Source organism: Mustelus asterias, chromosome 14 (genome assembly GCF_964213995.1).
Source record: "Mustelus asterias chromosome 14, sMusAst1.hap1.1, whole genome shotgun sequence".
NCBI classification, from domain to species: Eukaryota; Metazoa; Chordata; class Chondrichthyes; order Carcharhiniformes; family Triakidae; genus Mustelus; species Mustelus asterias.
Genome location: NC_135814.1, coordinates 52693728 through 52717583, shown reverse-complemented (window position 1 = coordinate 52717583; position 23856 = coordinate 52693728). Strand labels below are relative to the sequence as shown.

The window sequence follows — 23856 nt, the reverse complement described above, 5'->3', positions numbered from 1 at the left end:
GGCACACTGGGGGAGGGGCTATTGGGGGGCAATTGGTTGGGGGAGAAAACCGCTGCCACTTTGCAATCGGGATCGGTGGGAGAGGGCAGTAGGAGGCGATTGGGGGTGGAGGGGCATGGGGGGAGGGGGGGGTGGTCTTCAGGTTGCGGAGCCAGCCTGCGATGGGGGAGGGCCACTGCGCAGGCGCAGATCTCTACACTGACAGATCGGCACATGCACAGTGGCCCGCTCAGCACGATGCTGTCAGCCTCTCAGGCGGGAGTAGGCCCCACCCCTACTTACCAGAATCATGCTGAGGCACTCTGCGATGCTCAATGTCGGAGATTCGTTCTGGTAAATACGCCCAAAAAAATGGCTGGGAAATACTCCTATTTTCCCACCTATTGGACATTTAGTTTTGCTTTGGGAGAATCTTGGCCTATATCTGCACTACGTATTCAAAGCTCCTCTGTGCAGTCACCAGGCTGTGGTTTCAACTCTCTCTCTGATGTTGTGGCTTTGTTGGGGTCTGACCAAAATGTCAAAGGTTGTCTCATGCCATGTAGCATAATCTGAGACTGTTCACCATGCTATACCTATTGCTGCTAGGCTGAATTTGTATGTGCCCTGCTCAACCAAAGGTGAATGTAAAACTAGATTGCATGGCACACTTCTGGTGATGTCTTGCTTCTATCTTTTAAAGGGATATTACAACAGTTATGGATTTTTTTGTTCTTCCATGTATATGAACGTTACTGGCAAGGCCAGCATTTGTTGCTCATCCCAAATTGTTCTTGAGAAGGTGGCGGTGAGCTGCCTTCCTGAATCGCTGCAGTCCATCTGGCAATGGTATGCTTACAGTGCTGTTAGGAAGGTAGTTTCAGGATTTTGACCCAATTACAGTGAAGGGACAGCGATATACTTCCAAGTCAGGATGCTTTGTGGCTTGGAGGGGAATTTGTATGTGGTGATTTTCCAATGTGCGTGCTGCCCTTGTGATAGAGGTCATGAGTTTGGAAGGTGCTTTTAAAAGAGCCTTGGTGAGTTGCTGCACTGTGCGTCAGTGGTGGAGGGAGTGAATGTTTCAAGGTGGTGTATGGGGTACCAAGCTGCTTCGTTCTGGATTATGATCAGCTTCTTGTATGTTGTTGGAGCCTCAGTTGTGCAAGCAAGTGGAGAGCATTCCATCACATTCTTGACATGTAGTTTATAGATGGTGGACATGCTTTGGGGGGGGGTCAGGAGGTGAGTTACTTGTCACAGAATTCCCACCCTCTGATATGCTCTTGTAGTCATAAGATTTATATGGCTCGTCCAGTTCAGTTTCTGGTCAGTGGATGATGCAGTATTCAGCGATGGCAATGCCATGAATGTCAAGGAGAAATGGTTAGATTCTTGTTGGAGATGGCCCTTGCATGTGGCATGAAATATCCTTGACACTTACAGTCCAAGCCTGAATGTTGCCCAGGTCTTGCTGCATAAAGACATGGACTGTGTCAGTATCTGAGGAGTTGTAATGGGACAGAGCACTGGGCAATCATCCCAGTTCTAATCTTACAATATAGAGTGGGGGGGGGGGGGGGGGGGGGGGCTCCTTGCTGCCGTACTCGGTCAAATGCTGCTCTGATGCCAAGGGCAATTATTCTCACCTTAGGTTGAATTTAGTTCTTGTCCATATTTGGACCAAGGCTGTACTGAGGTTAGGAGCTGAATGGCCCTTGCAAAACTCAAGCTAAGCATTGGCAAGCAGGTTATTGCTGGGTAAGTGTTGCTTGATAGTGCTGTCGACAACACCTTCCATCACTTTGCAGGTGATTGCGAGTAGACTGGTTGGATTGTAATTGGCCATATTGAATTTGTCCTGCTTTTTGTGTCGAACATACCTGAATGATTCTCTGTTTTGTCAGGTAGATGCCAGCGTTGTAGCTGTACTTAAACATCTTAAATTGGGCATTGGGCTTGCTCTTGTGCACAAGTCGTCAGTACTACTTTCAGATTTGTTATAACCATTGCTGTGTTCAGTACCATCATCTGTTTCTTCATATCCCATGGAGTGAATTTAAATGGCTGAAGACAGACATCTGTGATACTGGGAACCTCAGGAGGAGGCAAGGGTGGATCATCCACATGGCACTGACTGGAAGGAGGTAGACTCTCCAAAAGTTTCACATCCTTTGGAGACAATACCTCGGGACAGATTTAGGCCAGAATTTGACTGTCCCACCCACCACGGGAATCGGAGCGGGTGAGGGGCGGACCATGAAAAGGTCCAGTGACCTCTGGCAGGATTTTACGGTTTTGGGACAAGTGAAGCCGTAAAATCCCGTCCTTGGTGTTCTATATAGGTTTATTATAATAACTTCCTGATTTTTGTACTCATTGCCTATTTTTGTAGGGTCTAGGATCCCATGTTGCTTTATAAACCGCTTTGTTGACCTCTCCGACCACCTTCAAAGATTCAAGCACAAACCCAGGTCTTTCTTTACCTGATCCCCATTTAAAATTGTATCAAATAGTATATATTGTTTCTATCTGCCTTCCCATTCTGTAAATCTGTCTGTTCCCTTGAAGTCTGTTACTGTCTTCCTCATTAGTAACTCCGCCAAGTATTTTTTCCCCTCATCTTCAAATTCCAAAAGTGTTTCCAGTACCCCTCCCTAGTCCATGACATTAATGTATAGCAATGTATAGTGGTATTAGTAATAACCTTGATGGATAGTATTGTATGCCTCCTTCCAGTTGGATAGCCATTCACCACAATTCTGGTTTCTAATCCTTAGCAATTTTGTACCCATGCCAATACTGCCTCTCTTATTGCATGGGCTTCAGTCTTGAATGGTTGACCCTTTGTTCAGAGACTGTGACATCTAGCTCTGGACTCTTCAGTCATGGGAAACAGCATCTTTTAACAGGGGAAACACCTTTTAATATACATTTCACTGAGGTCACCTCTCATTCTTCTAAACTCCAGATAATGTTCTACTTGATCTCTCCTCAAAGGAGAACTCTATCATCCTAGGAATCAATCAAGTGAACCATTGTTGCATTCCTTCTAATGCAAGTATATAGGTAAGGCCAAAACTGTGCTCAGTCATCCACGGGTTGTTTCATATAATTGCTACAAAACTTCCTTGCTGCTAAACTCCAACCCCCTTTCAGTAAAGGCTAATGTACAATTTGATTTCCTTATTGCTTGTTGCACCTGCATGTTCATTGTGATTCATATACAAGGACACCCAGATGCTATGATACCTATCAAATAGATAACTTCACATTTCCTCACATTATACTCCACCTAGCAACTCTTGCTTACTCACCTAACCTGTCAATATTCCTTTGTGTCCTCTACATTTCCTATCTACTTTGTATTAGTAAAGTTGGATATGTTACACACAGTCCACTTATTTAAGTCATTGATGTGGGACGTAAATAGCTGAGGCCCAAGCACTGATCATTGCAGAACCTCACTAGTTAAAATCTGCCAATCCAAAAATGTCCCATTTATTCTTCTCTTTTCTGTTCATTAATCAACCCTCACTCCGTGTTAATGTCAGCCCAGTCCCATGAGCCCTTGCCTTGTGTAACAACCTCTTGTGTGGCATGTTATTGAATGCCTTTTGAAAATCCAAATACCCCACACCTTCTGATTCCTCCTTATTTACACTGCTATTTTCCTTTCATAAACATGCTGATTCTGTCTAATCATATTATGTTTCTCTAGGTGCCATTACAGAAAAAGATCAGAAATATAAGGAGCAGACCATATGGCCCCTCGTGCCTGTTCTGTCATTCAGTAAGATCTTAGCTCAACTTTTACATCAACCTCATTTAACTGCCATAGCCCCATATCTCTTGATTCCCTTAGTGCCCAAGAATCTATTTATCTCTGACTTGAATATACTTGATGACTGAGCATCCACCACTCTCAGCATTAGAGAAATGTAATGATTTGGATGTTCTGAGTCAAGGAATCTCTCACCAAAATCCTGAATGGTTGGTTCTTTATCTTTATATCATAACACCCTCTTTCTGGACTCTCCATCCAGAGGAAAGAGCCTCTCAATATCTTCCTGTAAAGCCGGCAGAGCCTTAATTGCTTCATCTAGATGCCTCTCATTCATTCTAAATTCACGAGAATATAGAGCCATTCCACTCAAATCTTTTCTCATAGAACAGCCTTTTCATCTTGTGTCCTTAATGATAGATTCTAGCAATTGTCCTTTTGCTGTTGTCAGAGTAACTGGCCTTCAGTTCCCTGTCTTATCACTGAGATAATACTGGAGATAATAAATTATTGTCATGAGGAGTGACTTAAGATAATAGGTGAGAAGGCTAACACATCTAATCAAGGTTTTTAAAATTATAAATGATATTGTTAGATTGAATAGCGAAGTGTTGGGAGTCGATGATGAGGGGTCAACAATTTAAAATTGTTATCAGGAGATTTGGGGAAAAAGGTTAGAAGAAATCTCATTAAGGAGAGGGTAGGGGCAGGGGGATTAATTTTGATTGAATTGCTGTAGCATATAACTAGCAGGGCCACAATGGCTATATGGCCCCATCTGTCTTTTGTAAACTTCAACGATTCTATGTGTATTACTGTTGTATGTTTGTTCAGCTGTTATTCAATAAATTCGCTCAATTCATTTCTGAAACAGGAGCTGATATTGTGGTCTCTATGCTTTTTGGAAGAAACAATTTTGTGGAACATGGGCTGACTCCAGCAGCCAAAACAATTCATAGAAAAGTTTTCTGTTCATTATTCTGGTTTAAAAAGTGCCAAGTCACTGAATCTCATATGGGTATAGCTTCCCTCTGTGCCTTTTTGATATCTTCTGGTGGGCTCATGGAGGCACTCAACGCTGGCAAGTAGCAATCCAATTATTCCATCCCACTCTCATTGACCTTCCCACCCAGTGCATCCGCTAGGCTTTAACCTTCCCAATCATCTTCTTGTCCAAGTCACCCTCACTGTTGCTGACTCTATGGACTCTACAAGACCTGTTCCCACCACCCTTCTGAGCATCTCCCTCCAGAGATTCCTTTACTTGTGAACAAAGCCTTTGCCATCTATGAGCTTATTGTGGATAATTACATCAATATCATGGCCCTAATGGAAACCTGGCTGTGGTGTGATCACACCTTTCCCCTTAATGAAGCTTCTTTGCCTGGCTGCATCTTACCCATGAAGACCATTATGGTGGTAGTATGGTGCTATCACAAGATTACACCTTCACTTGATCCCTTTCTATTCTGGCAAATTCTCCTCCGAGCATCTTGCCTTGTTCCACCACTCTTTTAAAATCATCATTTAGTACCACCCTCCCAAGTACAATAAAAATTTAGAGCGAAAGCTCTCTTTAGCTGTGACAAAGATCTTACTGGCTCGCGCTTTGGTCAATTGGTGCGGTGAGTTGGTAAGATCCCAGTTTCTTGTCGCACGCGATCGTACCAGCTCTGTTTTGCCGGCAAGATCAGCTTTGCATACTTTCTGGGTGCAAAGCCGATTTAAATAGTAATGATCTGTTTTGCATGTCATTAGTGAGTCCAAGATGGCATCGCGGCATCGTCCGGACCCACTTGTACTTATCTCCTTGCTGGTCAGACCTCACACTGGAAAGGAACACAACTGGCCTCCACCAGTGGAGACCAGACATGTTGGCCTCGCTGGGGAGATCGGAGGCCATTGAAGCCCCCGGGGTGGAGTGCAGGGTGGGTCACGGAGGGGGTTGTGACGGGGGGCCCAACAAGAGAGTCCCTGATACAGGCGACCTGTGCTGCCATGGAGGGGGGAGGGGACATTACATTGCCACCGATGGTGAGGTGGTGGTTGTGTGTGTGTGGCGGGGAGGGGGGTGTCAGGAGCCAGTTTAGGCTCTCCCCCCACCCCCCTCCTCTCCCTTACTGGTGAAAATCACATTTCTGTCCCAAGAAGTGACAGTGTCATAAGATTACATTTTCAAACTCCCCCAAAAAGCAGGTCTGAAACTCTTCTGTTTTCTCGCTCATTTGGCACTAACAATTTTTTCTGTAAGGTTGAGCCTGAAGAATCCCCCAGACTTGAAAGGTTAGCTCTGTTCTCTCCCCACAGATCTCCCCACAAATCTCAGCAGGTCAGACCTGCTGAGATTTTGCAGCATTTTCTGTTTTAGTTTCCAGCATCCGCAATAACTTGCCTTTATTCTTATACTGCTTTTTTTCTTAATTTAAACCATTTGTGATTTATACGGGTGACTTTGATCTGTTTTCGGAGAAAAACAAGACAGATGTTTTTATCAGATTAGTAAATAATAAAGAGCAAATGAGTCTGTTTGGCTTTTTGAGTGGTGTTGGGTTGCTGGTGTGGGTTTAGCAGTGCAGTGGGGGGATTAGAGGAAGATAAAGGAGATCAGGCCAGTGAATTTGTCCACTGTCCAACCCTGCAGCCTGGATGTATAAAATTACTTTGGCTTCATGTGTCTTTAACATGTACTTTTGTAATATTGTCTATTGAAATGTATCGTGATTTACATTGAAACAGTGACGAATAGTTTCAAAGAAGTCCAAAGATGTGTGGGTTAGGTTGATTGGCCATGCTAAATTGCCCCTTAGTGTCCCAAGATGTGTAGGTTAGGGGGATTAGCAGGGTAAATACGTGGGGTTACGAGGATAGGGGTTGGGTGGGATTGTTGTTGGTGCAGGCTCGATGGCCTCCTTCTGCATTGTAGGGATTCTATGAAGACAGCTAAGCTTGTGAATGAAAAATATCACTTAGCTGTAATTGTGTTTGATAGCTATTATTTTTCTGGGCCAACAAACCTTGCATGAGAATTTAGAATAAACGTCATGCCCTTGATTGACACTTTTGAAAAGATGGTACATGTAAAACATGGCTTTTTATCAAAACTCTGCAGGGTATATTGCATTTCTTTTAAATGAATTGGAGGGCCTGGCTCGCTGAACAGCCTATTTTACTTGGGGAACATTAAGCCAAATGTTATTTTCTCCTCAATATCAAAATAATTGGCTACCATTATACTCATTCTTTTGACAGCAGAGTTGTATAGTAGTCAGCTGACTGCTAGTGCCTCAGGCTTGTAATTATCTCCTGTAGTTTTTAAAATAATTGAAGATCGAGATTGCACTGCAATTGATTGCTGTCACCTGCTTCCTGAATGCAGAGTAAATGAGGATGAAATGATTTGGCAACAGTCCTTTTTAAACAGCAGTTTTCTACTCCTGGGATACAGAATATGTGAAAGAAATCTCTTGAACACTTAAGTGAAATCAGTTTTAATTAATTTTGATGTTTAAATACGTGGTCTAGTATAAGTGTTGGATAGAATATAAATGAAATATTATGTTCAGAACATGAACATTATATTTTTGTACACAAAGAATGTTGTTTTTGTTACATAAAACTAGTAGTAATTAGAGATACTATCATTTTACAAAAAGAAAATGTGGCATTAATTTTCCATTCTAATTTTCCCGGACTATTTTGTGCCTTCTTTCCTAAAAGCAGTGACTTCATTTTTTCGGGTATGTTCCCATGGATGCCAGGTCACTTAAGCGAGCATTGTTCACACTTGAGCCCTGATGATATGACTGCTGGTAAAGGATTATAAAAGACCATTTGGCTCATCACAGCATGGACTAGAGATGCTGCAGCCTCCATATTGCTACGTCCACAGATGTGCATTGAATCAGGAATGGAAATGTTGTCTGTTTTTCCTTTACTAGTCCAGGGATTCTGAGACTAAATGTAACAATCCATTTCAACCCAAATTGAGATCAGCTGACTCGACACAATCAGTTGATTGAACTTGAGACTTTCCTGGTCTATAAGGCTGGACAACTTATTGGATGACCTTGATAAGCCATTGAGGAACCCTTAGCTGTTAATTTTAAAACTGAAAATAAATCTTATATTTATTGACAAGATTTGGGTAAAGTTATAATAACGTACAATGAGAGCAGCCTCTTGGTAGTATAGAACTTGGAAATTGCTGAAAAGAGAGACAGGTTGCCAAAGTTTTCATCTTGCACTCATCAGGACAAGCATGAGAATACCAAATTTCAAATGGTCACAACAATTTTTTCTATGGAAGAAAAGGATTGTCAGTTGGTTGGCAAGTCAGCTCTATTGGCTACGGTGTTGTCAAGGAGAAAGCAATGGAGAGCTATGGTCTCCCCAAGCAATTTAAAAAAGCACAGGCTTGAACATATCCTTTACGCTTGCAGAGAATGGGCCCCTCCACATGAATTTATGTCATTTCTAGCAAGTGTAAATGAGCCATGTTATGAGCTCAACTGATTATCCTAAATTGGTTATTAGTGTAGCTATTAGTGCATGCCAGAGTTTTCAGCAAGTGCTGCCCATTTGCAGAATCCCATTTTAACAGAAAACATTTAGTTTTGGGTTTGGCAAGTGCAAACTGGTTGAGTATGGTCTGTATTCTGCCTATTACGAACAATTGAAGGAACATGCTGTTTAATTCAATCAGCCAATTGCTGAGAAGTATGGCCTATGTACCTGGCATCACACCGGCACTGAATTTCATGTTACTCAATTGGGTGGTATGCAGAATGCCATTTTGGACTGATGGCAACATCCTGTTGGTGGAAACAAAACACTCTAATGGCCACTACATAGTAGCAGCATAAAATGGCTTGCTTAACCTGTTCAAACTTTTGAGAAACTTTGCTTTTCCAGGGTAATTGGAGGTAGATTAGGCACCTTTCAGGTCCAAAAGTGGCAGCCTTTGGCCGATTTGCAAGTTTGTGTGGTAGACAGTGAACAATGATCTCATCAGCATTACTGTTGTCCTGTAGGATAACTTTGATGTACTCTATTTCTGCATCAAGCATGCAAGGTGAGGAAATGATGTGAGTCGACCCATACTCTACAATAAGAAGACAGCAAAAATGTCTTGGTTTCTGTTTGCTTCTGCAACAGCAGAAAATCTGTCCAGTTTAACATTCCAAAAACGGGTGTCATTCTACATGCTGGTGTGAAGATTTTAGAAGCCTTTTCAGAGCAAATTACCGTTGTTTATCAAGATTATGTTGTTTTTCAATTAATTATGCAGATGAAAAGATAAATGATACAGATCTTAACAATCAACTTCTGCTCCTGGTTATTCTAAACTATAGACATGTCATATTTTTGTTTGACTCTTGGTATTAACTTCAGTTTTTTTTGTTGCATGTATTTTGCACTTTGTCCTACCAGCTAATTTTTTGGATTGGACATAGAGATGCTTCTAATGTGCACTTAGGTTTTGAACCCATTTTCCAAGTTTAATCTTTAAAAAAACCCAATATTTTAGCTGATTGGATTTTTCTCTACAAAAGATTTCCCTTTCTCACCTCAAAGTCTCACTTTTCCATCACCTGAGCCTTTGAAAACCATCCAAGATTACTCGGTCTGTTTATAATTCTGAGTGCCATAACTATACTTCTATACTCTACTATTATCTCTATCCAGCTATCAATAGTATACAGATGTTTTTTCAGCCTCTCTTAGATGAAGTTGATATTTTGACCCATTGTTATTGTTCCTAGCTTCAAGGCAACGTTTTCCATCAGTGGGATTTTCTGCTGCAATTGAAAGGCTGTTTGTCCTGTGGCAGGACTTCTGATGGATTTTCGTTCTTTCCCAAATGATTTAAGGACCAGTGACGATCTAATTTTATGTTTTCTTTTTGGTGATGTTTAGATTTTAATAGCTAACTGTAAATGAATTAAATTTTAGATGGAAAGATAAAAGACACAAAACACAAATTCAAACATATATGCTTAAAGAAGGGGTGATTCACATACAAAGAGGGAAAGGCAAAGGAAGGAAACTAGAAAGTGACCCAAAACTGAACTGGACCAGCTATTTCTCCTCCTGACTCCCCAAAGCCTGTCGAAGGCACAAGTCAGGAGTGTGATGAAATACTCACCACTTGCCTGAATGAGTGCAGCTTCAACAACACTCATGTAGCTTGACACCATCTAAAAGTAACCTGTTTGATTGGCATCCCATCCACCACCTTCAACATTCACTCCCTCCACCACCAATGCAGAGTGTGTACAATCTAAAATAGGCACTGCAGCAATTCATCAAGGCTCCTTCAACAACATCTTCCAAACCCATAATCTCTAACACAAAAATGGACGAGGACAGCAGATACATGGGAACACCACCACCTGCAAGTTCCCTTTCAAGCCATATCATCCTGACTTAGAAGTACACCACAGTTCCAAAATTCTGGAACTTCCTTCCTAACAGCATTTTTGGTGTACTTCCACCACATGGACTGCAGCAGTTAAAGAAGGTGGCTCACTGCCACTTCTCAAGGGCAATTAGGGATTGGCAATAGATGCTGACCTAGCCAGCGACGTTCACATCCCATGAAAGAATTTTTAAAAAGGAGGCATGGGACTCTCGCTGTGTCACCGACTGGCAGTGAAGGCCCTGCCGTCCAAATTAAATTCCACCCAGTGTTTCCACCTCCTCCCCTCAGTTTTGCAAGACTTCCTCTGCATACCTTCCCAGTGGTCCTCATCCTAGTGTTCCCAGTCTCCAGGACGTTCTCTCCTAAAATACGTTTAAACACCAAGGACCCCTTCCTTCTACACAGAAGCCCACTCTGGTAGCCCATGCCAAATTACTCCTCCTATTGTTCTGGACCTTGAAAGCCCAGCTTCCCATGCTGTGTTTAGGAGTTCTCATTCCTTTACCTCAGTTATGCAATATCACAACTTCACCCCACCCTGCAGTTGCCAAACCCTCCGATACTGTCAAACATTAAGAACCATCCTATATAAATTCCATATTTCGTACACCCAATGTTACCAAACCCAGAAACCACTCATCCAGTTGCTTAATATCACAGCCATTCCAATCCTGTGAAAAGTGAAATCCCCAACCAAAACTCTGACGTCTCGTATCCCATATCCTCATTACTGCTGAATCTCACCTAATTCCAATTTGAAGCATGTTATCTACAATCCTATTGTGAATCTTAAGTTTAAAGAAAGTAGGACAAAAATAGAGAGTTAAATGAATGTATAGGGGTAAATTTTATGGCTCCCTCTGCCGCAGTTGAATTTTTGGCGGGGGGAGGCGCATACAAAGTGATAGGAGACTAGCCCACCATCTCTCCTTCTGCCCCTGATCTGTTCTCCATAATACAATGGGTGGATAAGGCATCCACTAACTATCCATCTTAAGCTTATTGAGGCCCTGAACTGCCTAATTAAGTGGTAATTAAGGGTGTCATTCTGCCTCCACTGCCATAAACAGTGTCCAGTGGTTGGGGGGGGGGGGGCTGCAAATTATGCAAACTGTAGCAAACAACTGGCCTCCAGCACCATGACTATATTCCTTCGTGTTAAGGCTGACACCAGCCATTGCTCTAATCTGCAACCTGACATGTAACTGACCTGAGTGTTATTTTCCAGAATTCAGAGCAATTTAATTTTGTAGATTTAGAGACAGAAATCTGCACTTCAACAACAAAATGATACATTATGGCTTATATTATATAATGCTCTTGTCCTAATCAAACCGTGTACTCTGTGACTCGTAGTAAGTGGTGAGGCTGAGGCGTGACCCAATGGAGGACTTGAAAATTATCAAAGATTTTGAAGAGTGAATACAGAGAGAATGTTTCTGCTGGTAAGGAAGAAGATAACTAGAGACCAATATAGGATTTAGATTTAGAACCTTACTGAGCAGTGCAGGCCCTTCGGCCCTCGATGTTGTGCCGACCTGTGAAACCAATCTAAAGCCTATCTAACCTACACTATTCCAATATCATCCATATGTTTATACAATGACCATTTAAATGCTCTTAATGTTGGCGAGTCCACTACTGTTGCAAGCAGGGCATTCCACGCCCTCACTATTCTCTGCGTAAAGAACCTACCTCTGACATCTGTCCTATATCTATCACCCCTCAATTTAAAGCTATGTCCCCTCGTGCTAGCCATCACCATCCGAGGAAAAAGGCTCTCACTGTCAACCCTATCTAATCAGATGGTCACCAAGAAGTTCAATAGGCAAATCAGAAGAGCTGTTTTGTCTAAAAAGTGGTGTGAATATGGAACTTGCAACCTCAGGGAGTGGTTGATGAGAATAGTATAGATCAACATACGAATTAGGAGCAGGAGTAGGCTACTTGGCCCTTCAAGCCTGCTCCACCATTCAATAAGATCATGGCTGATCTGCTTGTAACTTCAACTTCACATTCCTGCCTATCCCAATAAACTTTCTCCCTCTTGTTAGTCAAGAATCTATCTAGCCCTTGCCTTACAAATATTCAAAACCTCTGCTTCTACTGCCTTTTGAGGAAGAGAGTTCCATCGATCTTAAATGAGTGACCCCTTATTTTTAAACAGTTGCCCCAGTTCTAAATTCTCTGAAAGAGGAAACATCTTCATCACATCCACCCTGTCAATATCCCTCATGATCTTAAAGATTTCAATCAAGTCACTTCTTACTCTTCTAAACTCTAGTGGATAAAGACCTAACCTCTCCACCTTTCCACATGCGACACCCCGCCCATTGCTGGAATTAGTCTAGTAAATCTTCTCTGAACTGCTTCTAATGCATTTACATCTTTCCTTAAGAAACCAATACTGTACATAATGCTCCAGATGTGGTCTCTTCCCGTGCAACTGAAACATAACCTCACTACTTTTGTTATCGATTCCTAAACGATAACATCCTATTAGCTTTCCTAATTACTTGCTGTACTTATAGACCAGCCATTTGTGATTCATACATTAGGACACCCAGATCCCTCTGCACCTTACAGCTCTGCAATCTGTCCCACTTAGATGATCAGCCTTTTTACCAGTGCCATGGCATACTGGTTTACCGTGAAGGTTGCCTAAATGTGCCGCAAAATCAGTTTCAAAATTATTAATACATAAATGTTGTTTTGAAACCCAACTAACCTTAGTCCTGAGCTCAGAGATTGGGAAGTCCCAAGTCCCAGTGAACCTTGGGCCACCTGAGCATATGCCAGGAATGGGCTGCACATGCACGGTTTGGATTCTTTAACTTCATCAGGCCTAGGAGAAGCCCCATGCACACGTTTATAGAGAGAAAATGAAGAAAACCCTGCTCACTGGACTGGATGCAGTGTGCCATTGTCAGCAAGTATCCCAAAAAGAGGGACAAGAGTAGGGAACAAGGACAGGTCCCAAAAAGAAGTTCCAAAAAGGGGAAGAAGATGGGGATCGAAACAGGAACCAGTGAAGTTAAGAAAAGGAGAAACAGGCTCCAATTAAAGTCAGGACGTTGAGGAGTAGATCTTAAGTGAAGTTGGCTCAGGAGAAACTGTAGTCAAAGAGGACTCAAAAGAAACTTTGAGATTTGAGAAGACAGCTGAAGGTTGGTAACTCGGTGGTGCAGATGTTTGGGGCAAGGAGTACCCATTTGGAGCAGCAGCTTAGTAAGGCCAAAGAGCTGAAATTATGCTTGTAAGTTGATGATTGAGTGTATCAGAGGAATCCAGGGGAACAGAATTTCAGAAGGTGAGACTGAAACCCCACAAGGTTGCCCGCCATTGTAACTATATGAGTTGGAGCGAATTTTCGAGATAATTCCAAGGCAAGATGTTCGAAGCTGGAGATTGGAAACTCTTGTGAGAAAGACAACATTCAGTGAGATTTGTAGACTCACTACTGATGGAAGTATATAAAGCACTTCAGGCATTTGGATGAATGAAACGTAAAACAAAGTCAATGTAGGATGAAGTTTGTGCAGGTTTCAGATGGTGCAATTACTTGGTGGCTGAGCTTGTAGCCAAATCGAAGAAGTCGCACACCATTGCCAAAAGCCTAATTCTGCAGGCAAGCAAAAGTGTTGTGAGAATAATGTTCAGAGCTGATGCCATCAAAGAAATCGACATCTGATAATACAATCAAATGGCATATTGATGAGATGTCAGTTGATATTGAATAGGTGCTTCAAGAGAAATTAGAAATGAGTGGAAAGTTTGGGCCCTGCAGATTGATGATTCCACAGATATTAGCAGATACTGCCAACTCTTAGTCAATGTCAGATATGTTGAAGGGGATTCTATCAATGAGAATTTCTTCTGCATAAAATTACCCAGTCATGCAACCGGAGAGGAAATCTTTCATGTCACCACTGCTTATGTAGAGGAAAACAACCTTAATTGGACCAAATGCAATAGCATCTGTACTTACAGAGCAGCTTCCATGATAGGAAAAGGCAAAGGATTTCTGAGCAAGGAGAAAGAACAGAATCCTGACATCCAGCTCAGCCATTGTATCTTGCACTGTGAAGCCCTTGTTGCTAAAACAATGCCATCTGAGTTAACTGCAGTGTTAGACCAAACAGTGAAAATTGTGAATTATATAAAATCATGTCCTTTGAAATTGCACTTGTTTGCTATCTTGTGTGACGAGATGGGAGCAGAGTACCAGGGCTTACTTGTGCACACACAAGTGCGATGGCTGTCTTGGAGGAAAGTCCTCTCTTGTGTTTATGAACTCCATAATGTGCTGGAAGAATTTTTGATTCTGCATGATTGCTACACAAAGATTTAATATGTGATGCATCTTGATGTGCTAAGTTTGCGTATCTTTCAGATATATTCAGCCATCTGAATGAGCTGAATGTTAAAATGCAGAGAAAACAAGAACATTCTAACTGCCACATCTAGGCTTCAAGGCTTCAAAATTGACCCTTTGGCAGGAGAAAGTGACAAATGGGTCGATTGTGATGTTCAAGTTTGTATTGCAAATCCTGCTGGCAAATGCTACTTCCCCTCCATAAGTATAGAAGACTTTGACTGGATACGTGATCTGCTTATTTCACTTTTTTTTGAAGCAGCAAAGACATTGTCATCAAAAGAACAGGTGAAATTCACAGAACTCAGGAAGGATTGTGCACTGGTTGCTTGTGGGACAAAAATATCCATCTATTTCAGATCGTGTTATAGCAGTATCCTTACCGTTTCCCACAACTTACATGTGTAAATTGGCATTCACAATGCTGGCTTATGTGAAAACAAAAACAGAAGGTCGGAGTGCCTGTCAGTGGAGCAAGACCTGCGAGTCGCCCCGTCATCAATTCAAGAGATTCTGATCACAGAGACAGGCCCTGGTGTCATGCTAACACTGCCAGTAAGATGTTGCTCACAGCATTGCCTTCATTTCCATTTTACTCTGATTCATGTACTTTTAATTTCATAGTATTTTCATAGAATCCCTACAGTACAGAAGAGGCCATTCGGCCCATTGAGTCTGCCCCAGCTCTCCGAATGGTCATCTTGCCCAGGCCCTCTTCCCCCGCCCTATCCCTGTAACCCCACACATTTACTATGGCTAATCCATCTAACCTACACACCTTGGGACACTAAGCATGGCCAATCCACCTAATCTGCAGATCTTTGGACTGGGGGAGGAAATTGGAGCACCCAGAGAAAACTCACGCAGACATGGGGAGAATGTACAAACTCTACACAGTCACCCGAGGCTGGAATTGAACCAGGATCCCTGGAGCTGTGAGACAGCAGCGCTAACCCTTTTTTTGAATGAATAAGGTGAACATTAACTTTTTTATTGTGATATGAATATGAACTTTCACATTGAGAAATGCAGACTTAAGAAAACTGAAAACAACTAAAATCATTAATGGGAATGCTTTTAAATTGTGTATATTTTGTCTAAAAGTATTGTATTGGACATGCAACTGGTAATTGGACTTTCATTATAACCTGCATAAACTAATGAAGATTGTATTCGATGGTGGTTTGATGTGTTCTAACCAGGTTTTAGAGATAAAAGGCTTTTGTTAGAGGGCGAAAATAGGTGTTGGGAGAAAATAGGTGTACTTCAAAACTTTTTATTGCATGCAACATCGTGAAATGAAATTACTGAGCTGATAATCACTCTTTATGTAGATGTCCAATGCTTTGAAACAATGCTGGGAATTTCTTCAAAGTTTCTGCTCACTGGTTACAATAACTCTGGAAGATTGGCAGAAACCATGCTCACATGTCTCTGAAGTTTGTTCCTAGGTTATGGTAGCTATTGGGATAACTCATGGTGGAAATTCCCAGCACTGATCCTGATATGACTATCTTGGTATGAAGCTAGAATACATTTGTTGTGAATGACATGATAAAACGTTCAACTCAGAAATTTATACTATTCCTCTCGCTATTGAAATCATATTTCAACATTGAGATACAAGTATTTTCTGTTTGCTATCAGAGTGGAAACCAATAGACTGTTTTATATAATATGTGAAAAATTGCTGAATTCCTCTTCACTGTTGCAAGAAATTCTCCAGCTCATGTCTGTGCTTTGTTGCTCCTTGACCTATAATATAGTATCTACTTTTCAGGTGTCTATTGGTATGAGCCTCCTTTTAAACAGATTTTAACTAAAACACCAACCTGACATTGCCTAATTTGTATAAATGTATTTACTTAAGAGATTAATATTCAGTAAACAGAACTAGAAAAACTGCTACTGCAATTCAGTGGTTTGGTATAGTAAATATAGCAAGACCCCAAAACTGATTCATCCACTAATCAGCTGAAAGTTGTGCACAAGAAAGTTTTTTTATATTAAAGAATAATTCTTTATTTGAGAATGTGGAAAAATTGGGAATGCAGAATTCTGTTGTATCTTGTACTATAGAAAATGTATTTTCTTTTGTATTTCAGATCAGTTGTTGCATGTGCTAGCAATGCACATGCGTCTTTATAGAATTGATTCTGCTTACAATCCCTGGGCCCGACTTACACGACTCACACAGCCTGTTGATTTAGGGTGAGTCCTTCATTTACCATTTTCTTTCCCTATTTTGCATAAGATTCATTCTTCAAGAATTTTCTCTGCATAGTTTTTTCAAGCAATAACATCAGTAGCACAGCATTTATTCTGATTAGTTTTGGATCTTCAGGTTTGCACATGTGGTGATTTTTGTAATGCTGAGGGCAGCACTTTTTCTCCAATTTTTCCTGCCTAACTCTAATAAATAACTGCTTAATCTCCCATACAATTAACCACGGTAAGCCAGAATATGGTCACAAATTTGCCTGTTTCTGATGTCTACATGTTGCCTTTCTTGCCTCTCGCCACCAGCTCTTTCCCTTGCCTCCAACATGCTCTCTCTCTGTCGACTCCTCATTCTCTCTTACCTCCCCATTCACACACCCTCTTCCATCTGTCCCTTTTGCCTCTCCATTCTTAATCTGGTCTCTCTTCTCTCGCCTTCCCTTTCTCTCTCTTTCCTTCCCCCTCCTCCCACCCCTCCTCTCGTCACATGTCCGGAATCCAGTGTGCAATTCTGGTCACCCTATTATAGAAAGGATATTATTAAACTAGAAAGAGTGCAGAAAAGATTTACTAGGATGCTACTGGGACTTGATGGATTGAGTTATAAGGAGAGGCTGAATAGACTGGGACTTATTTCTCTGGAGCGTAGGAGGCTGAGGGGTGACCTTATAGAGGTCTATAAAATAATGAGGGGCATAGACAAGGTAGATAGTCAATATCTTTTCTCAAAGGTAGGGGAGTCTAAAACTAGAGGGCATAGGTTTACGGTGAGAGGGGAGAGATACAAAAGTGTCCAGAGGGGCAATGTTTTCCCACACAGGGTGGTGAGTGTCTGGAACAAGCTGCCAGAGGAAGTAGTAGAGGCGGGTACAATTTTATCTTTTAAAAAGCATTTAGATAGTTACATGGGTATGATGGGTATAGAGGGATATGGGCCAAATGTGGGCAATTGGGATTAGCTTAGGGGTTTTTATTTAAAAAAGGGCAGCATGGACAAGTTGGGCCGAATGGCCTGTTTCCATGCTGTAAACGTCTATGACTCTATGACAGTGCAGGTTTTGTACTCCTCCTGGCTGATCCCCTATTACCACTATTGATTGGCTGCTTTGGACATTGTCAGAACAATAGCAGTAATTGGCCAAGTAGCATGCGATAGTTTCCCTAGTCTCTGCTTTCTGGCTTGCCTCTTGTGAGGAGAAGTGTGCTTGTTGGTATCAGTTGAGGACTTTTGTAGTTGTGGAGGTGCAGACTCGGTGGGTGCCTTCTTCAGAGCCGGAGCAGGATATGGTAGAACAAGCACCTTGAAGAGACAACTTCTCAAATGATGTTGCATGTCTATCATGAAGACCATTTGCACTGCATCAATCTTCTGTATGAGAAAATGCCATCATCAATATGGATCATATCCTGACTTGAGATAATACATCACACTATTTTTTTGTGAATTTGATCAACAGTAACTCTTTGTTAATTATTATCTGATTGTGTTTCATAAATACTGAGGTCATTTTGTTTTATTTATTAAAGTAGGTTGACCAATGCTTGGAAAATGCAAAAATGTACTAAATGCAGCACCAAACCTAACCAACCACATGCCTTGGATCATGAAAGACCCATATCCTCCCAAGGTTAAGTGTGCCACATATCAGAAGTCTCTTGACATTGAGGATATGGGCAAGGCAGTGGTGAAGAGTCATTTGTCTGGCAAAAAGCACAGCCATGACAATCAAAGAAGGTGCATCTACATCTGCATCACTAAGGTCTATCTGATCATATTTTAGGTTTAGAAACAGAAATAGTCTACAAGCTGCAGCGTCAACATCTTGCGCAAACTTATCATCCTACTTCACCCCTCAAACAATATTGAAGTCTGAATGTTTATTCAGACTTAGTGAAGTGGAGACTGAATGTGTTAGAAGCACACAATTTTTTTAATGCAACAGAGGATGTTTCTAACTTATTTGAGTTGGCATTCCCAGACAGTGAGATTGCTGCTTGTTTTCAGTGTGGAGAGAATAAAACAACTTATTTATCAATGTATGGTTTAGACCCATTCTTCAGCTCATTACTCATAAGAATAGGAGTAGATCATACAGCCCGTTGAATCTGTTCTGCCATTCAATATGATTAGGCCAATCTTGGGCTTCAATTCCCTGAGAGACATTTATCCTAGCCTTAAATATAGTCAATGATGGAGCATCCATAATCCACTGGGTAGAGATATTCAAAGATTCAACTCTGAAGTGAAGAAATTTTTCTCTATTTCAGTCCTAAATGATCAAACGTTTATCCTGAAACTGCAGCTCCATAATATAGATTCCACAGTTTATGAAACAACCTTTCAGCAGCTATCAAGTCAAGCTCCTTCAGAATTTTGTATATTGCAATGGGATCACCTCTCATTTTTCTTAACTCCAGAGAAGATAGGCCCAATTTACTCATCATCGAATAATCTTCTCATAAGACGGTATTGCCTCCATTGCAAGTATGTCCTTAAATATGGAGACCAAAATTGCAGATAGTATCCCAGGTGCAGTCTCACTAAAGCCCTGTCCAGTTGTAAAATTTCTTGATTCCTGTACTCCAATCCCCTTCCAATTAAGGCCAACGTACCATTTGCCTTCCAAATTGCTTGCTGTACCTTCATGCTAATTTTGAGTGCCTTGCATGAGCACACCCAAGTCTCTCTGAACACCAACATTTACAAGTTTCATGTCTTTTAAAAACAATTCTGCTTTTCTAGTCTTACAACCATAGTGAATAACCTTGCACTTTCCCACATTATACTTCAGCTGTCATTTCTGTTGCTCACTCACATAACCTGTTTGTATCACTTTGTTGCCTTTCTGTGTCCACCTCACAACTTATGTTTCCACCCAGCTCTATATCATCTGCAAGTTTAGATATATTGCTCTCTGTTGTCTAAGTCATTGATATAGATGGTAAAGAATTGAGGGCCCCAGCTTTGATCCTTGTGACATTCCACTAGTCACAGTCTGCCAACTTGCAAATGTCTCTTTCATGCCCACTCTTTGCTTCCTGTCCATTAACCTACCTTCTACCCATTCGAATATATTATCCCCATTTTTGTGAATCCTTACTTTACCTAATAACCTTTTGTGTGGCTCATGTAACAATCCATAGATGATTATCTTTGATGGTCTGCATTTTTATTTGTACCCAGGTCTTCAAACGTTCTAAATAGAATATCACTCATATGTCATTGGTTCCTACATAGACCACAACAATTGAATAACTGAACCCTAGGCACCCCCTGGTCACTGCTACAGAGAATAGTATTTAACTCTAATAAACTGCCCCCTATCACCACCATGTTACCTTTCCTTCCCCCTCTATTTGAATGTCATCTTGCATCATTTTGCAGGCACAGATGGCTTAAAAATGTGAGCATGATGTGACAAGCTCTTTATGTTAGACCACAACTACAGGAATATGTTGAGGCCACCAAAAATTGGCAGAATCACCAAACCAAAGACCAAGACATATGTGAAGCATTCAAAGATCACTGATTGAGACAAAAGGAGAATTTTTCATCTCTGTAGCAAGTGAACTGGAGGCTTTACTGGCAAATTCTTAAACTGACACACCTATTATACCATTTCTTTCTTCTGAACTCAATAATGTAGTGAAGAACCTTTTGGAGCACTTCCTGAAAGAGAATGTACTTGCTAATGCAATGACAGCCCTAATATCGAGTAAAGTCAGTGTCATGGACCTCAAAGAAAGTCTTAAAGGTGGATGTGGTATTTATTACCAGGAACTAGTTATCACATCCAAAAAGGAAGGGAAAGATAAGTGATCAAGCTCTACTGCAGTTCACATAGGAAGGTAATCCTCAATAAACATAATCAAAAATTTGTTGAAAAATCACCTATCAATTATCCACTGGACCGCACATCAACCTAGTTGAACCCAACATTCATTGCAGTGAACTGTTTACATTTGAAGAAGAGCCAAAGTACAAGCATTTTTGGGCTATAATAAAGTTACCCCTTTCCTTGTCACATGGCCAGACATCGGTGAAGCAAGCACAGACAGAAAAACGGTGGAAAACCTCAGCACGTCTGACAGCATCTGTGGAGAGAGAGTAGAGCCAACGTTTCGCGTTTAGATGACCCCTTCGTCAGAGCATTTATATCAGCGAAGCAAGGATTGTCAGAGGACAAAGAGTTGATCGTAGAAAACCAGAAAGAAAATTGCTTCTTTCAAGGAGACAAATTAAGACACGAGTAGAGATGTCTCCTCTTCTTCCCCCGTCTTCCCTTCTTCCCCCGTCTGCTCTTCCCCCCTTTCGTCTGCTCTTCCCCCCTTTCGTCTGCTCTTCCCCCCCATTCGTCTGCTCTTCCCCCCCTTTCGTCTGCTCTTCCCCCCCCTTTCGTCTGCTCTTCCCCCCCTTTCGTCTGCTCTTCCCCCCTTTCGTCTGCTCTTCCCCCCTTTCGTCTGCTCTTCCCCCCTTTCGTCTGCTCTTCCCCCCTTTCGTCTGCTCTTCCCCCCTTTCGTCTGCTCTTCCCCCCTTTCGTCTGCTCTTCCCCCTTTCGTCTGCTCTTCCCCCCCCTTTTGTCTGCTCTCCCGCCCCCCTTTCGTCTGCTCTTTCCCCCTTTCGTCTGCTCTTTCCCCCTTTCATCTGCTCTTTCCCCCTTTCGTCTCCTCTTTCCCCCTTTCGTCTCCTCTTTCCCCCTTTCGTCTCCTCTTTCCCCCTTTCCTCCTCTCGTCCCCCCTTTCGTCCCCTCGTCCCCCCCTTTCGTCTCCTCTTTCCCCCTTTCGTCTCCTCTTTCCCCCTTTCCTCCTCTCGTCCCCCCCTTCCGACCCCTCGTCCCCCCCCTTCCGACCCCTCGTCCCCCCCTTCCGACCCCTCGTCCCCCACCCCCGACCCCTTGTCCCCCCTCCCGACCCCTCATCCACCCCCCTCCCGACCCCTCATCCACCCCCCTCCCGACCCCTCGTGTCCCCCCCCCCGACCCCTCGTCCCACCCCTCCCGACCCCTCGTCCCCCCCCTCCCGACCCCTCGTCCCCCCCTCCCGACCCCTCGTCCCCCCCTCCCGACCCCTCGTCCCCCCCCTCCCGACCCCTCGTCCCCCCCCTCCCGACCCCTCGTCCCCCCCTCCCGACCCCTCGTCCCCCCCCTCCCGACCCCTCGTCCCCCCCCTCCCGACCCCTCGTCCCCCCCCCCGACCCCTCGTCCCCCCCCTCCCGACCCCTCGTCCCCCCCCTCCCGACCCCTCGTCCCCCCCGACCCCTCGTCGTCCCCCCCGACACCTCGCCCCCCTCCAACCCCTCGTCCCCCTCCCGACCCCTCGTCCCCCCCCTCCCGACCCCTCGTCCCCCCCCTCCCGACCCCTCGTCCCCCCCCCTCCCGACCCCTCGTCCCCCCCCCTCCCGACCCCTCGTCCCCCCCCTCCCGACCCCTCGTCCCCCCCCCCCTCCCGACCACTCGTCCCCCCCCTCCCGACCACTCATTCCCCCCTCCCGACCACTCTTTCCCTCCCCCTCCCGACCACTCTTCCCCCCCCCCGACCACTCTTCCCCCCCCTCCCGACCACTCGTCCCCCCCCCTCCCGACCACTCATTCCCCCCTCCCGACCACTCTTTCCCCCCCCCTCCCGACCACACTTTTCCCCCTCCCCCCCTCTCCCGACCACTCTTTTCCCCCCCAGACCTCTTTTCCCCCCCCGACCACTCTTCCCCCCCCCCCCCCGACCACTCTTCCCCCCCCCCTCCCGACCACTCTCCCCCCCTCCCGACCACTCTTTCCCCCCCCTCCCGACCACTCTTTCCCCCCCCTCCCGACCACTCTTTCCCCCCCCTCCCGACCACTCTTTCCCCCCCTCCCGACCACTCTTTTCCCCCCCTCCCGACCACTCTTTTCCCCCCCCTCCCGACCACTCTTTTCCCCCCTCCCGACCACTCTTCCCCCCCCTCCCGACCACTCTTTTCCCCCCCCCGACCACTCTTTCCCCCCACCTCCCAACCACTCTTTCCCCCCCACCTCCTGACCACTCTTCCCCCCTCCCCTCCCGACCACGCTTTCCCCCCCCCGACCACTCTTTCCCCGACCACCCTTCCCCCCCCCCCGACCACTCTTTTCCCCCCCCGTCCACTCTTCCCCCCCCTCCCGACCACTCTTTCCCCCCCTCCGCCCACTCTTCCCCCCCACTCCCGCCCACTCTTCCCCCCCCCACTCCCGCCCACTCTTCCCCCCCCACTCCCGCCCACTCTTTCCTGCCCACCTCTCTCCCCCCCTCCCGTCACCTCCCATCCCCACCTCTGTCCCCCCTTCCCCTCCTTCCGTCTCCTCTTCCCTCCCTTCCATCTACTCTTTCCCCACGTCTGACTCCTCTTCCCCCTTTTGAATTGTCTCCCTTCTGTCTCCCCTTTCTCCCCATTTCCTTTGTTCCCCATTTCCTCTTTCCTCCCTTCCGTCCCCTCCCCCCATTCAGTTCCATCCCCCCATTACGTTCCATCCCCCCCATTCCGTTCCGGCCCCTCCCCCAGTCCGGCCCCCTCTATCCCCAGTCCGGCCCCCTCTATCCCCAGTCCGGCCCCCTCTATCGCCAGTCCGGCCCCCTCTATCGCCAGTCCGGCCCCCTCTATTCCCCAGCCCGGCCCCCTCTATCCCCCAGCCCGGCCCCCCTCTATCCCCCAGCCCGGCCTCCCTCTATCCCCCAGCCCGCCCCCCTCTATCCCCCAGCCCGGCCCCCTCTATCCCCCAGCCCGGCCCCCTCTATCCCCCAGCCCGGCCCCCTCTATCCCCCAGCCCGGCCCCCTCTATCCCCCAGCCCGGCCCCCTCTATCCCCCAGCCCGGCCCCCTCTATCCCCCAGCCCGGCCCCCTCTATCCCCCAGCCCGGCCCCCTCTATCCCCCAGCCCGGCCCCCTCTATCCCCCACCCCGGCCCCCTCTATCCCCCACCCCCGTTCCGCCTCCTCTCCCCCCCTCCCGTTCCGCCTCCTCTCTCCCCCCCCACCCTCCCGTTCCGCCTCCTCTCTTCCCCCCCTTCCGTCTTCTCTTCCCCTCCCCAACATCTGTCTCTCCTCTCTTCTTAAACCTCATCTACCC

The 23856-nt window shown here is 44.7% G+C and overlaps 1 protein-coding gene across 4 annotated transcripts in view; it reads left to right on the top strand.

The window, feature by feature from the left end:
• ubr3 (ubiquitin protein ligase E3 component n-recognin 3) overlaps window positions 1–23856 on the top strand; it is a 325538-nt gene that overhangs the window by 230566 nt on the left and 71116 nt on the right. For all 4 annotated transcript variants that reach the window (XM_078228378.1, XM_078228377.1, XM_078228376.1 and 1 more), the window contains one exon: window positions 16665–16770. In XM_078228378.1, the coding sequence (XP_078084504.1) occupies window positions 16665–16770 (106 nt within the window). The remainder of the gene's footprint in view (window positions 1–16664; window positions 16771–23856) is intronic.